Source organism: Pecten maximus, chromosome 16 (genome assembly GCF_902652985.1).
Source record: "Pecten maximus chromosome 16, xPecMax1.1, whole genome shotgun sequence".
NCBI lineage: Eukaryota > Metazoa > Mollusca > Bivalvia > Pectinida > Pectinidae > Pecten > Pecten maximus.
The window spans coordinates 19,871,463-19,888,842 of NC_047030.1; the positions used below are offsets into that span (position 1 = coordinate 19,871,463).

A 17,380-nucleotide genomic window follows, 5' to 3' on the forward strand; every position below is an offset into this window, starting at 1 on the left:
AAATATCGCTGTCATATTTTAAGTGAACCTATTTTGAAATAAATAACCCAACATGCCGCTTTCAGGTCCAGACTAATATTGCTGTTCGTTGCTCTGGTGTACGGGACTTTCAACATATGCCCGTGATTGTCCGATAGGACGCTACATTCACTATTAACCCGAAAATAGTGTCCATGTTCAATTACTATTGAATTCAAAATCTGTTTCATTCTGACAAAATATGACATGGGACTGTATTTCACTGAAAGACAAAACAATATATAATTGTTCATTTATGTGGAATTTCAACTTATTCAACGCATCGTCAGATGAAGGAAGGTCGATAAACCATAATTTTCCATAATTTTTGCTTATATTTTAATCAACACACGAGAAGTCAGTTTTCTTTTCATTGACAAATCTGTATCTTTACCTCTAACAGAGATAAATCTCTGCCTCTAATTAACATTATTACCGGAAAATGTTTCCCATCATAGTGAAAAAAATATATGGCGTTTTGTCAGAGGACTGCATGTTTACCATAGAAGATTATTTGGTTTCCGAAAAAAAAAAGATATAAATATTCTAGTAATATGTAAACGACTTTGTAAAAATTTAAATTATCGATATTCGAAGCGGGTCACCTTAGAACTGTAACAACGAATATTGAACTGAAAATGATTATGACATTGTACATGTCGATGGAGACCAAGGGATCAAGTGTTTGTCTAATTAGTGTTCGACGCACAGCAGGGGCAGCAACACGGCTAGTAGCTCTTGTTCATTTTTTTTATGAAATGAAGAGCGAAGAATTGCATGTGTGCTTGGTATTGATTACTGCTATCGAGGTCGTAGACTGGATGTAAAAACAAGACTTTAGGGTACACAAACAGACCAACACCTCTCTACAGTATGTAGTACATCGCCGGATATATGCTACGCTACACATTTCACTAGCGAAGCGTAGTGCAATCAACCGTGATATTCGGCAATGTATATTAATGCATATGGACCAGCTTAATTATTCCAATAAGTGTTCATATTTTTGTTTTAGAGGCTCAAGATCACAAATAACAAAAGTTTTAGATACAATGAACAAAATCTTCGAAGGCATTATATTATAGGATAAGGAAAAGTGCTTGGCCATTTTTGGTCGAAATAGAGAATGCAGCTAGAACACATTGTAGCAAGGACTATTGGTATATCGGTATCTCGGGCAGATTTCTCCCTATCTGCAGTAATACACGCACTCATTCCTCGTAGTGAGAACACACCACGCCGCTGTATATAAATGTCACCCGGCATTTTCCTTTACACACACGATAATTTATTACACCTGTACACACACTTACCTGTGTTTTCAGTACTGGCTTTACGGGCTTTCAATAGCACTGCTATTTGATTGGTTAAAATTGTGACCAGTGTCATCTCGTCACACAGGTGTATAGTTAGTTTAAACGTACATGTATGTATATATATACGCCGACACGTCTCCGAGATTACTGAGGTCAAGGTCAACTGTCGTACCCACGCCAAGGCAGCCAGGAAACCTGAGGTAAGTCGATGTGTGTGAGAAAATATTTCCTAGAACCTCTATAACCATGTTTTTGATGCGTCGAGCTCGCGAGTAAACCCAATTGATGTTACTCTGCAGCTAACGTAACACAACAGTAGTTGATGTCGCCATTTAAACGCCAACTCGATCAATTTAGTCACCTGGAAATTTCAAGGTGAATGGGGATCATTGGCGATTGCTCAATACTGGGCCGGCATGGCTTGTAGGAGAACGCGGTGTTGTGATATTTAAGCCGAGTAGCAGACAGGCTATTGCCGGGATTTATTACGGTAATCACATTTTCGTACGTTTGTTAATTTTACATGTTTCTGATGAATTCTAGCGATCGAGCGATAACCTTGATACAAACATGTAAGTGAGGTTGTGTTATTCGGATGGGTACATGGGTACACTACGCATGCATCAGAGACGATCTGGTCGTCATCATGTCTTATTTCGAAATATATTTCCTAATGTCTGTATACTTGTATATATACTGATATATGATGCTGTGCAATAAGGGTTGCCATATTGTAGTAGTAGCTCGTTTGCTGTCTTGTTAATAAAACCCTCCCCAGTAATAGCTTTTCTTCAGTAGTGTGTTTGTGTGTGTAGGTGCGTGTGCGTTCGGGAGGGGGCGGTCCACTGCTGTCTCCAATATACTCGGTAACATCATTCACATCTAGGTCTTTACTACGAACCAACGTTTTGCTCCGAATGAGCCCTTGATTGGACTATAATACAAATCTGGTATACTGCATTGGTTTATGTTATAATGTTGTATTACTATGTAGTTGTATTCAACCTCACAGTTGAAATCGGACATTCTATAAAGTAAAGTATCTCACTTTTTTGAAGTCGATTAGTAGGCTTAATTATAACGGAGGGGACATTTACAGTATAAGATGTCTATTGCCTCTGATTTATCTATATTTAGTAACAGTTTTGTACCGTAGATGTCAGACTGTACATTTAGCATATTAACATGTCACTCATAAATTTCTCTGGGGCGATACATGTATATCACACATGCACGTAATCGGCTACAACTGGCACCGAGTCATGCATTGTTAGCTTAATGTTCATCTTTTAGGTCAAGACCAAGAATAATTTTGATGAACAAGACTATATCATCGGTATAATTCTGATTCGCTTAATCTTAACTGCTGGGAATCGTTAAAAACTACAAAATATACCATATTGAAGTCAGTGATCAAGCTAACAAGCCACAGGTTTAGAGCTAGCTAGTCAAATTCAGAGCGTTGGAACATTAAAATAAACCCAATAAAATGGTGCCAATGAATTTTAGCTGTACTTGTGTATATGGAATAGAGTAATGCAGTCCTAGCCGTTTAATGATACAGCTTTTTATGACTGGACTTTGAGTCAGAAATAATCCCACATTAAACGAAAGGTGTCTATAGATCGGTTTGAAATTGTTTTTGTTTTTATCATATGCTGTTTTTTTTTTTGTTTTTTTTTGCTTGTCTTCACGGAAACCCCATTATATATATTAGTATTATATATTTCTGTTACACAATCAATCAGCACGTGACGTAAGTATTTGCCATGGTAACCAAAAGTCCAGATGATGTGTATTCGAGCCAGATGCTGAACACACCATGTGACAAAGACTTGGATACTGATGCTGATTTCTGTGAGAGTCGAGAATCCGCTATAATGAAATCAATACATCACCACGTGTTGTAATGAATAATTAATGCGTTGTCACGTGAGACTACACAGAGGACGTGGCGACAGTCAGCGGTATAGTAGGACATGTTGTTAGTTACAGTGATAATCAATTGTTTCTGGCATCATGATGTGTTTTACCACAGGGACCTGAGAATTTTTACAATTATTTTTTTTTTGGGGGGGGGGGGGGTTCATTTTTACGGATTTTGTATATAGATCAAAATATATGAACATTTGGTAAAATGATATCCATTCTTACTCTTTGTAATTTAACCTAAGATATCCTGACCTAGGTTGTACGTACACGACTTAATTCTCAGGTCCCTAGGGTAAGTATGCAGATGTAACATGCACGCGGTAACATGCCCATGTCCCTGTACATGCACGTGTAGTATACATGCGTTATATTTACAGCAACTAAAGTACATCTCTGTACGATAAATACCCGCGGTATACCTACATAAAACATATAGATGTTTATTGTTACTGGACAAACGATCGTACATGTATCTCTCAGTGGACCTGTCAAACAATACGTAAAGGTCCCTAGGGTTAGCCTCTACACGTAACATGTCCCTGTACATGTACGTATGCAGATATACATGCGTTATATAGATACATATGTATATGAATCAGGATCCATTGACGATGTTAAAGATAGAAGCATCAAGTCAAATGTACACCGACATCTGTACTATAAGTACCCGCGGGATACCTACTTAAAACGTATAGATGTTAATTGTTACTGGACAAACGATCTTATCTCTCAGCGGACCTGTCAAATAATATGTTAAGCCCTCAGGGCCCCGAGGTCTTGACACGGGCCGTGCTCCCCTGGGTATAGGTTGACTGACAAAGAGGAATATACCCAGTCTTAAATGACCCGAGGATACGTACAATAGCAGATCAAAGGCTGACAAACTGATATCGGTAAGCCTATTGTTCTCCCCTTGTACCGACCTCTGTTCTGTTCACCGCCGGATTAAACACGTGTAACAATGTCGCATACATAGGTGTAATGTTATATGTTGTTATCTAATTAATCGCCGTGTCGTGAATTAATTGTAATCAGATTAAAATAGCATTTCGTAATGTTATATTACACTAGGCAAGTGTATTTAAGTTAATAATTAAACCGAGTGTCTTTAATATTTCGTTCTATTCATTAACATTGAGTTATTTTCCTTACCGATAAAAAATACTAAATTAGAATATGATTTCTTAATGTTATATTACAAAAGGCAAGTGTATTCAAGTTAATAATTAAACCGTGTGTCTTTGATAATTCGTTCTATTCATTAACATTGAGTTATTTTCCTTACCGATAAAAAATACAAAATTAGAATATGATTTCTTAATGTTATATTACAAAAGGCAAGCGTATTCAAGTTAATAATTAAATCGAGTGTCTTAAACTCTTTGATATTTCGTTTTATTAATTAACATTGAGTTATTTTCCTTACCGATAAAAAATGCATACTGAAATGTGTAGAACTTGACGAACATTTCGGATCATACATGTATAGACAATGAAAATTAATGGAAATAACCTTTATTTAACGTCGTTTACAAGGCTAACTATAAGCTCAGGAGAGCTTTCATAACGACGACGCAAATTATTACTGTACATACCCAAGTCTGACAAAATTGAGAGGTCAAATTTCTCTGTGATGAGTTCGTGTTCTATCTCATGTTCATAGGTTGGAGAAAACCCTGAAAACATTATAATTTATAAATGTTAAGATAAGATTTGAATAGTTCATGTGTAAATATACATATTTATAGTGTTGTTAGTGTGTTCCGCCGTGTGTAAAATTTACTGAACATATGTGACATCTCCTATACTTATATTGTTTGTCTGAGTGAACAATACAATCTTAAATCTGCTATGGGAGCAATATTTTTGGGCGTTGCGGGGAAACCAACGCACATCAATAGTGAAATATGGAAAAACTAACCCAACAGATATTCCACGCCATCAGCCCGTCTCGAACCCGTGTCCTACGGGACAGTGGTCTGGAGCTCACACATGACGGCACTCATTACAGTATTATATACATCATATACTGTCAGCGCAATAAGTGATGATGCGCGGCTACCGAGGCAACCAAAGATCGTAGTTGGGAATGTGTGTCAATTCCATGTGAACGTAACCGATAGAGTATATATGTAGCCTACCGTTTAATGAAATGGTTCTTTGTATCTGATTTCGGTGACGCTGCAACATTGACGATATCGTCAATTGTAACATCTCGACCAATCCCTTAGACCCCCTTAATGATTTCAAGACTTGACGAAGTTATGCGATTTATCATACCGTAACAACACAGTCGAAATAAATATGATGCGACATCAAAACGTCTTTTTTGACTTTCGCTCGTCATTGCAAAGCTTTTGTCAGTTTGTGTTTTTGGCTTCGATGTACAATGTAAATATTCAGCCATTTATAGTAAACGACACTACGGTCGATTTGACGTCATCTGCTGTCTAGAGTTCTGTTTCGTGGATAATTCTTCATAAACATTTTAACGATCAATTGGTGCTTACGAACGTATCTAAGATGGCCTGGATCAATCACAAGTTACAATAAGCTTCGCATGACCACATTGCTGTCGCCCGTAAAAGTCTGCTTAGCCAGAGTTGTCGTTCGTTAAACTAAAGAAGACATGTGAGAGAACGACAACTCTTAAATAGTTTGTTGGTTTGTTTTGTATATTGGATTTATCGCCCCGTGAACAGCGGTAATTTTGAGGCGTTGATGCCTTGTAGTAGGTGGTGATTACCTCACTGAACAGCATACGGGATACCTTGGCCTTCGCATGCCATCCAGAGCAATACTGGTAACGTGTTTTGCCCAAGGACACAATGACGTCGGCACAGACCCGTCCATTTCCCAGCTTTCCGAGAAACACAAACCGCTACGGGTAGGGAGCGTCGTACCGACACCTCAGATCTTCACCTGCGGTTACGTAGGCCAACGCTGTAACCGATTGAGACCCCCAGCTGTTCAACAGAGACAAACAATTATGCGATAGCACGGTCGGTCCAAAATTATTTATTGTGTTGTCAGAACGTTCGCTTCAAAGTACACCTTTTGTTTGCTGGAGTTTTTTGACGTCACACATTTGACATACGGCGTTGTGATGCTTTGTAGTGTGGCCGACTCGGCATGAGGGCGATCGATCTACTCCAAGAATATATCGCCTGCATAATATATTTATGTTAAACCACGTGGTGGACGTAATTCCCATTACTTTTTTTTTTACCTCTCACGTAATCATTACACATTCCCTGTACCGTCTTATACATATAACCGTTCTGTAGGCGATCACATTGGCTCAAACACGCCAAAACGAGGCTCCGTTTCTATTTCTGTGGTAAGATTATGCCAACCTAGGTCGTAAGTCTTCCAAGTGTCTCGTCTTGTACAATTCCTTTTTACTCCATAGAACAAATCAATAGCTCTTTTGCGAAAAGGATGCTTACCCTTTCGAAACGCATGGTCTTATTAGCTCCGCGTATTACATACATTCACGGTAACTGAGGAGGTGTGTCGGGTACGAAATGTATATCACCCTAATCTACAGTTTGACCTTCGATCTGTGGCAAAGAAAATCAAATCTTTTCCGGGTGATGTAGTCTAGACTAATTGTCACAGGAACTTCATACTTTTGGACATGAGTTCACCTATATATTAGGCAGACTGTGTCATGTATCAAGTAAAGGTTACTTTGACCTATATTTTTAACCGTTGACCTACGACATATGGGATACTGTAATTGGCCGAATGGTCTTGTTCTCGTACATTTCGTGTCAATCAGCCGCGTGTGTCTATTTCGTACTCTTTTACTGATTGTGAATTTTAGAATTTAATTCTTTGTTTTCACTCCGCCAATATTATCCATGGGGTAGGTTTCGTATGGCTTCGTATACTCGTGGTTTGTTTAACGACGTCGAAAATAATTACTTGGGATGAACCGCCCTTTACATATCTTTTCCTCTGTCCAGATCGATAAATACAATTTCTAATCAAGATAATAGAGTAAAACCCCAGCGTGAAAGTTTGGCTCGAATCCAATGGCGTTGACCTTTAGATACAGGCCCCAGAGAAAATCTATAAGACATTATATTGATCATATCACCAGCCGTTCTCGGACAGGACATCGTTACCGATGAGTCTCCGACAGACTGAGCGACCATCGCTATCGCACAAAAAGATTGGTTCGTCACGGGTTCGTCACGGGTTCGTCACGGGTTCGAACTCTGCTATAAAGAGAAGTGCGTACTGCGATTTATTGTTGGGTTATATACGAGTCTAATTTCTGATGAGGATTGACAGCTATCGTGGGGGAAATAAAATTGGAGGATTGCTCGCTGTCATTCGGCCATAGTCGGGACGAGGATCGTCCGGGAAATGATTGGTAGAAGGGATTTGGTCTCGGACCACAACAACAGGAAAAAATTGGTTTAAATCAGGAGGGGGTTGGAGTATAATCCGGTTAATCTTTCAACAACGTTTTACACAAGTCCAAAGTTATTGGATATGCACATAATTATCAATAAACTTACTTAAAGTCTGAATAGCCTGAATCTTCAGGATGTGAGGAGAAGGTAGCCTGAATCTTCAGGATGTGAGGAGAGGGAGAAGGGACATGTTGAACGTCTCATTAACAAAAAAAAAAGTCGTCTAATTGTCGAGCAGATATCGGTCCGTGTTTAAGAATGAAAAAGAGAACTCAATTTTTGGTATGTTGTCGTAGGATATTGCAGTCCCTCTGTTAGCTTTCTAATCTTTTCTCCACAGAATCTTGACAGGAAGTGATCACAGATAACAGGAACATGACGTCACTAGCTCTATCTCTTCTGGCCGTGTTGGCCTTAGCAACCACTTCATATGGTGCAGGTAAGTAAATAAACTTATCCAGATCTGTATTTCAACTATACAATACAGTTTATGACTTAAAGTTAGGAGTCAACTTTTCTTTTTTACTCAATAGTCTGACTACAAAAACTAAAATATACTTACAGCATTTCCCTGTAACTTACAGCATTTCCCTGTAACTTACAGCATTTCCCTGTAACTTACAACATTTCCCTGTAACTTACAGCATTTCCCTGTAACTTACAGCATTTCCCTGTAACTTTCTGTATAAGATCTGTAAAATATACTTACAGCATTTCCCTGTAACTTACAGCATTTCCCTGTAACTTTCTGTATAAGATCTGTAAAATATACTTACAGCATTTCCCTGTAACTTACAGCATTTCCCTGTAACTTTCTGTATAAGATCTGTAAAATATACTTACAGCATTTCCCTGTAACTTTCTGTATAAGATCTGTAAAATATACTTGACATTTTGCTTACAATTATAGCCGTGACCGTTTACTTTCAGTATCTAAAGTGAATTTAGATGATGGTTGCGATGTTTCGACGACCTTGAACATGAACGACGTCGCCACGGTCTCCACGGCTGGAAGCGTTCCTCTTGGCGGCGGGGACTGCGTCAACACATTTGTCGCCACCGACACAAATAACGAATGTGAAGAAGCACTCGTCTTGTGCGTCAACGTCACCAGTATGAGCACTATGTGCTACGTCAGCGCTGAGTTTTCATCTCAAACTAAGGTCTTGGTAAGTTCATGACAAAACTTCATATCAAGTATGTCGCTTCAAACAATTATTATGAATCTACCTGCATCATATAGGCATATTCAGGGTGATGACAAACCTTCCTACATCAGGTTGATTACAAACCTGATCACTATCCCCTCATGATGGGTTGGTTGATGATCAAAAGGGATAAGAGCATATGTACAAACAAAAGAAGGTGATGTTCTCGCGCTTTCCACTTCACTAATTATCCAATAACTATAAACTTCATACACTTATTAACAACCATTCTCTTGTACGAGTTCGCGATACAATCACCTGGGGTCAAAATGAGGTCACTGTTACTATAAATAGACTTTTGATGTCCTCGTTCTACCGTCTTCATTAATGATCCAAATATCTTGAAAATGCATGCGCTTACTTACAACTATAATCTCTTCCATGAAATTGCATTTCAACCACCTGTGGTCAAATTGAGGTCACTGCTACTATAAATATGTTTTTTATCTTCATGAATTATCTGACTGGCCTGATAAGAAACTTACATTCAATACACTTAAAGTATTATCTCTTGTACGAGTTCTGATTTTACCCACCTACTGAAGACATCCTTATATACTCAGCCTGGCTACAAACGTCCTTATATACATTATACTCGGACTTAGGCCTCCTAAGCTGATATCGTATAATATTATGGAGCCGCGGTGGCCGAGTGGTTAAGGTGTCACGACACTTTATCACTAGCCCTCCACCTCTTGGTTGAGAGTTCGAAACCTACGTGGGGCAGTTTCCAGGTACTGACCATAGGTCGGTGGTTTTTCTCAGAGTACTCCGGCTTTCCTCCACCTCCAAAACCTGCCACGTCCTTAAATGACCCTGGCTGTTAATAGGACGTTAAACAAAACAAACCAAACAAACCAAATAATACTTGTACACATGTTTTGTGCTAAGTCTTTCCGATAAGTTGACCCTTCTGACGTAATGCTTTTTCTCTTATAAACAGAAGTTAGACTGTTTTCCCTCGCTACCCAAGAACAAGTGGTGTGTGAACGGTCGACGGGACATGACTCTCCGCCTCTACCAGAACCATGATAAAGATCATAGCGACTACAGCTTCAATGCTAATGTGTACGCAAGTTGTGCTCAATACGACCTCAACCCCAACAAAGGTGGTCAGTCCGAACCTGGACACAGAGAGGAAGATAGTAAGTATTTATTATTCATGTGCTAATTGCTACCGATAGGATGTAGAGAGTTCATGACCTAGGGTTAGGATTAAGAGTGACCTTGAAATTAGTGGTAGGATGAAGAGTGGTCATAAAGAGTGGTCATTGATTTAACGATAGGATGTAGTGGTCATGCATTTAGCGGTAGGATGTAGAGTGGCCATATACTCTTTTAAGGTCAAATATCGGTGTTGTACGGTCCAATGTTAACATATTTTGGACTTATCATTTCTAGGTCAGTTGTCTTGAAGAGTTCGGAATTCACACATTAATAGTGATAGTTTGCAATGTGCTGTAAGCCTGTAACCGTTGCGATGTTGCAACTATTCTTCGAAGCACGAGACATTTGTTTGCAGTGTATAGGAACCGTTTCGTTATAATACAAAATAATTGGTTGTCATTTGTTAACCTGCAATATGTAGGAACAATTCCGATTGGTCTAGATGCGGCGGTGACCAGAGGGGTGCCGTGGAATAAAGCTATGTCAGTATGTCTATAGCTGTATGTTGTTAACGAATCGAAAATAGGATGGATCGGGTTTTTAACATGCAAAACAACGTCAGATTTACATAGATAGCTTGGTTAAGGTTTATCTTTGATATTGTTTTGGTTTTGTTTCAGTTATCTTCCTCGATGTCGAGGAGGCTGTCCACAATACACGAGTCATCGGAATCGTTGTTGGAGTGTGTCTGGCTTGTATGTTCCTCATTGCCCTACTCATCACCTACTTCTACTACAAGAACAAGGCCTACACCGGTGTCCCCTCGGAGGCATAAGTCACTTCCGGTTCCCATCATTCCCCGCAGTTCCTGTAAACCCGATAAGAGATGATCGATCACTAAGACGCTTGTTAAAACGTGGATGATGGAAAACGTACGGATAACTTGAGCATTTTTGGAACACTGCCCCAGTCTTGGACATATCTGCTACACGAATGTCTCATTAAAACTTGACTGGACTGGAAACGAAGCAAATCATATTTTCCACCACAACGTTTTTTTACTCGGATGCGTGTGAGTGCACGTGGAAGTGTTTAGATGTTTGTTAGTGTCCATCGTATTTGCACCGAAAACAAAGTGTGAGCGTGTTTGCTAACATTTTGTAATTTGCATGGGGGAGAAAGCGAATTTTAGTTTTTCCAACCTAACCAAATTAACAGTTGTAGACGACTTTGGAAATTATAATTCCAACACCTTAAACTACATATTTGAAACAACTTTTTCTTCTGAGCTTTTTAGATCTTTAACTTACAGACTAAGAAGTTATACTGATAATTTCATTTATCTCTAGCATTAGGGTCCAAAGTAGAGAATCTCCCTCCAGAATTGAGAATGTTGGCAAGAACGTGTGTGTACCAATTTAGTGCGAGGAGAGAGAAAATGTGTGCATTTTAAACCTATGCCAATTCGTCCTTCAGACACATGCAACCGAAAAAAATACATATGAATTGTGACTTATTCATAAGATGGTTTAAAACCAACAGCAATATTTTGTTCACCTTTTTTTTCTCAAAATTTGTATGTTGTATGTGTTTTTTAATGATTTGTTATTTCCATGTATAGCTCAGGATGAATGAATGTTTATAGGTTTTTGAATTTGTTCCGAGAAGTTGCAGATTTGCTCCTGGATGTTTTAGATTGTACAGTTAATATAAAAAAAATAGTTAGACATTGATGTTTAGTTCACTACACTGTCGTCAATAGTGTGTCATCCTGCAATTAATGTTATATAAATAGTATCCCACGTGTTGACACGATGGTTTAATGTTATATAAATAGTATCCCACGTGTTGACACGACGGTTTAATGTTATATAAATAGTATCCCACGTGTTGACACGACGGTTTAATGTTATATAAATAGTATCCCACGTGTTAACACGATGGTTTAATATTATATTATTATGCTTGACAGTTTATTTGATAGTTAATCATTTGACAGTGTGAGATGTAATAGTACATTTGACAGTGAAATGTAACAGTACATTTGACAGTGTGAGATGTAATAGTACATTTGACAGTGAGATGTAACAGTACATTTGACAGTGTGAGATGTAATAGTACATTTGACAGTGAGATGTAACAGTACATTTGACAGTGTGAGATGTAATAGTACATTTGACAGTATGAGATGTAACAGTACATTTGACAGTGTGAGATGTAATAGTACATTTGACAGTGTGAGATGTAATAGTACTTTTGACAGTGTGAGATGTAATAGTACTTTTGACGGTGTGAGATGTAATAGTACATTTGACAGTGTGAGATGTAATAGTACAGTTAAAAGCAATTTATATCCGCCATACACTAGGTACTCGCCTCGTCAATACACTATATATTGATATATTGTGTGTATTAACAGGCGATGCTAGTATCAGGGGTCATACTAGTGAATGAAAACAGCATAATTTCTCACCTAAAACTTAAAAATATAGTCACAAGTCTTAACTAGTAATCAAATACGACGTGAAAGTCTGATGACCTATATACTTATCGTGTAGATTTACTCTCATTATAATGTAACAAAAAGCCATAATATACCACCGCTGGAGATTGCTGGACCAATTCTAAACCTTCATATCAGAAATGTTAAAACACAAAATAACCATAAACTGAATATGACACTGTTTATTAATCACGTTTTGTATATTATGTATAGTCGAAATCTCAACACATGTGGCATTTATCATTAATATACAGTATGTTACGGCTTTATTTAGAATAAACTTATGTAGAATTACATGTATCAATGTCAAGTGGTCAGGCGACGTTGGCTAGTGAAGTGGTTACGTGACGTTGGCTAGTGAGTGGTCACGTGACGTTGGTTAGTGAAGTGGTCACGTGACGTTAGCTAGTGAAGTGGTCACGTGACGTTGGCTAGTGAAGTGGTCACGTGACGTTGGCTAGTGAAGTGGTCACGTGACGTTGGTTAGTGAAGTGGTCACGTGACGTTGGTTAGTAAAGTGGTCACGTGACGTTGGTTAGTAAAGTGGTCACGTGACGTTGGTTAGTGAAGTGGTCACGCGACGTTGGCTAGTGAAGTGGTCACGTGACGTTGGCTAGTAAAGTGGTCACGTGACGTTGGTTAGTGAAGTGGTCACGTGACGTTGGTTAGTAAAGTGGTCACGTGACGTTGGTTAGTGAAGTGGTCACGTGACGTTGGTTAGTAAAGTGGTCACGTGACGTTGGTTAGTAAAGTGGTCACGTGACGTTGGTTAGTGAAGTGGTCACGTGACGTTGGTTAGTGAAGTGGTTACGTGACGTTGGCTAGTGAAGTGGTCACGTGACGTTAGTTAGTGAAGTGGTCACGTGACGTTGGTTAGTAAAGTGGTCACGTGACGTTGGTTAGTGAAGTGGTTACGTGACGTTGGTTAGTAAAGTGGTTTATTTTCCGGTCCGACACGAACAAATATGCACTATGCAGTTTGTTTTATTGGTGTGGTACCATATACACAGGTTTCTGTCTGTTGTATTCCGACAGTTGAAGCCGAAACACTTTCTCCTTTAAAAAAGCATATATCAAATATAGATTCTACTTTTATTTGATGACCCGTTGTCGCAAACAAGATTTCTATTTTTTTTTTATCAAAATCAATGTTTATAGAACAACCGAACCCAGCTTTAAACACTCGATATGAATAGTGAAAACCGACCTGCATTGACCTCTCACATTTGATAAGACTACTGTTATAGATCTAATATACATCACATGGGTTCACAAAGTACCTAACTGGTGATCAGGTCTGGAAGTATTATTACAATTTAAACTATGTAATGTCGCAAATTCAAATGAAACCTAAGGTCATTTTCGGTTGTTGCTATGGAAACATCGTGTATGAGCTAGTCTTACAGCCATTCGCTGTATGGCGGATAGTCTTGTAGCTACTCGCTGTATGGCTGATAGTCCTGTAGCTATCCGCTGTATGGCTGATAGGCCTGTAGCTATCCGCTGTATGGCTGGTAATTCGTGATATCTTTCCCGACAATATGTCAAACCAAACATTTTCCGCCAATATCACTATGCCTTTTTTGTATGGTGTTGCAGTGACGTCAAACCCAGAAATTTTGATAGCACCTTCAGGAAGTTGTACAATTGTCAAAAACAATTAGATCTAGACCTTTCTTAGTTGAATTGGAAATAAAATATTTTTTAATTTTATATCGTATTTTGTTTTGATATAATGGAGGGTATTACATGATGATAATAATGCTGTTATACAAAAATCACACTTTTCCATAATTCTTCAGGTGATGACCCTTCTCACGTATTAATCACGCCTCGTGATATCAGATTATTGTTGAAAAAATAATTCCTGCCATATAACATTTGTACTCTATAAAATGTCGCCGAGCAAAATCCCTTAAAGAGGCTTGCCCGCAGAGAGATCAGAAAAATTGGCTAATAGAAAAAGATTTTTTTACACATGACAGATTGTTGGAATTGTTGAGTTTTTCATTTTATTTTCCTTATAAAACGCTGAAAAGTGATATTAAAACCTCATTTTTTAAATATTATTTATTTAATCGCAACCCGCAATAAGTCCCCGCTATAAAGTGGAGTCTAATTTGATTGACACATCAAAGAAACAAGCACCTGCACAGTGCCGCACAGTGATAACTTCAAAGGCAGCGGCGATTTACAAAGAAGATTTGCCGTTATATTCCATACATTTCCCTCTCAGGTTGAGTTTTAAAACGTCTTTTAAATACATATTCTGTAATTGTTTTCAAGAAATAAAGTCGGAAAGCCTCTAATTTTGTCACATAGAAACGTGTACTGAAGTTTATTTAGTGATCGGAGATGTGCCGTTTACCGGTCCGTCTGCGGGTACGCCTCTTTAAATCAGTACTCCAACATTGTCACCTCTAGAGGTGGTAACCAAAATTACTGCAAACGGATTCCTGGATGTTAGAAAGGAAAGTTGAGGTAGAATTCTTCTTTTAAAACGGGAGACGCAGCCGGAAGGTCATGTACATTATAATTCCTGTTCGATATGATCTGTTTTAGAAGTTAGGGCTAGTGTTTACGTGGATCAATGTTTTGCGGACATATCCAGTAACGACAACAAGCCGAAAGGTTTTACCGTGGTTAGCATGGCCGCCAGTTTTAGTGTCGTCTGTGTCAGTACGCATGTGGGTTAATGTTGCGTCCCGTTTTGTTGCTCATTAGTGTATTCATGTAAAATATACATTGTTGTACATTGTTGCAACTTGTACATTCCAATGACGTCACATTGTTTACAGATCCCGCGTTGTCTGCACTGCCTGACACGAAGGCTTCATTCTGTGTTTTTTAGTGTTTTTGTTAGTTTTCTGATAATTCAATTGATCAGGTATGATTAAACAACCCCAATCAATATGAGGTGTGAATGTAATTTTAAGTTTAAACCGCATGTTGCGAAAAATACTTCAACTTTCACTTTGTCAGTGCATTCGTGATCGCAGCTTCGATCGGCTGTCATGGCAACGACGAGGACGGTGGTTTCATCACAGTGACGAATTTACAAACTTGCATGTGTACAGCCGAAAACTTCTAACTATACCTTATGTCTTTGGAAATCATCTGTAAATAATCAATTGAATTAATTACGATCCATTGCATTCGTTTATTAACGTTTGTTTGTTTCTATATGCCGATTTCGATACTTAAAACACTGAAGAGTTCCAATATTGGAGAATGAACATTAACACTTGCTCTATGAATCGTCCTAGAGCACCCGACTACCCTAAACCAATACTTATGAAACAGGTAAGAGCGTGAAGGTAATTGTATGAGAACAACGAAAAGTGCTGTACATTCTTACGAAAATGACAAACATCGTCAAAATTACTTAAAAAGTAGTCAATTAATCCAGTTTATAACGCCGTTACGTAACCATACTTGAATAAATAGAAGAATGTACAGCACTTTTTCTCGGTTTCTTAGCACGATGAATAAGTGTATCATATTTGTTTGTACGACAAAATACGTTGGTCGGGTGCTCTGGCCATATTTACCGACCAAGTGTTAATGTAGTCCTTCGTGCTGGTCACGTGACCACGCGAGAACACGAGGAACGACGAAAACATCCCGATAAAGACGTTGGGACACCTAACATTAAAATCCGATCAAGAAAACAAACAGAACTAACCGGGAAATCATTAAATATTGAATTTATGTTAAAACATGACGTTTTTTGTTCTTTTTAATTATAAATGCAACATTAACCCACATGCGTACTAATGAGGATACTGCTTATTGTGTGTCAGATGTGTGTTGCTTGTGACTTTTCCATTACTTCTACATTTGCTGACCTTCTGACATTGACTGTGGCCTTGATCTACTTTTATACAAATTTTAACCTTGGACACAGTATATCAATACGTCATGTAGTACGATATTTGGCTTCTATGAAACAAAATCTGAATTACAACCAATTCGGTGGGCTATGTTCGTCATCTGGTAGCTCAGTCTGCGCAATCATCTGCGTCTGCTTACAAACTTCAACCCGACAGTGAGATTGACCGTATCTGTGTCGGTTTAAAAATGTCAGCAGTGTTCTAGGATATGTCAATTAAATATAGGGACGAAACACCGGAAGACATTGTGGTACATTACCTCTCACTGCCAAGAAGACGAATGTTAGGCGTCCGTCGTAAACGTATTATTTTTTAAACAACTTCTTCTCGAAAACCAAAATGACCATGACCCATATTCAAAGACACAGGGGTCAACTTTGTTTGATGCCCGGCAGAGTTTGCGAAAAGAAATTACATGAGCCTTGACCCATATTCGAGGAAAAAAGTATTTCGTTACCGGGAAAATGTGTTTAAATTAGTTGTTTGAGAACCATACCATCCAATTCTTCCGCCACAGTACATTGCAATCTCCCTGTTAAAGGCTATTTAAAACAAGAGGCCCAGAGGGCCTGTATCGCTCACCTGGTTTCATGAGATATGAAACAAGAATAATGCTCAAGTATATTTGTCACTGGTATTGCTATGTCAATAAATCATAAGCATTCTAAAAATGTTAATTTAGCCAAATTGATCCCTTTTGGCCTCGCCCCTCAGCCCTCCGGGTGGTCAGCCCCACCAATTGTACAATTTTGAATCCCTACCCCAAGAGGATGCTACCAGTCAAATATGAGAGATATCCATTGCTTAGTTTCAGAGAAGTTGTTTATAACAATTTAGCCAAACTGGCCACTTTTGGCCCCGCCCCTCAGCCCCATCATTTGTACAATTTTGAATCCCTACCCCAAGAGGATGCTACCAGTCAAATATGAGAGATATTCATTGCTTAGTTTCAGAGAAGTTGTTTATAACAATTTAG

The 17,380-nt window shown here is 38.5% G+C and overlaps 1 protein-coding gene across 2 annotated transcripts; it reads left to right on the top strand.

Annotated features, from left to right (window-relative positions):
- Positions 1 to 1,386: 1,386 nt before the first annotated feature.
- LOC117345233 lies at positions 1,387 to 14,224 on the top strand. Of its 2 annotated transcripts, none has more exons than XM_033908258.1 (5): positions 1,387 to 1,534; positions 8,034 to 8,132; positions 8,624 to 8,862; positions 9,845 to 10,046; positions 10,689 to 14,224. In XM_033908258.1, exons 2-5 carry the CDS (start codon positions 8,069 to 8,071, stop codon positions 10,841 to 10,843), a joined length of 660 nt encoding a protein of 219 aa, XP_033764149.1. In that variant the 5' UTR covers positions 1,387 to 1,534; positions 8,034 to 8,068; the 3' UTR covers positions 10,844 to 14,224. The 2 variants fall into 2 exon arrangements, with proteins under 2 accessions (XP_033764149.1, XP_033764150.1); XM_033908259.1 differs by lacking the exon at positions 1,387 to 1,534 and adding an exon at positions 1,713 to 1,824.
- Positions 14,225 to 17,380: the final 3,156 nt, after the last annotated feature.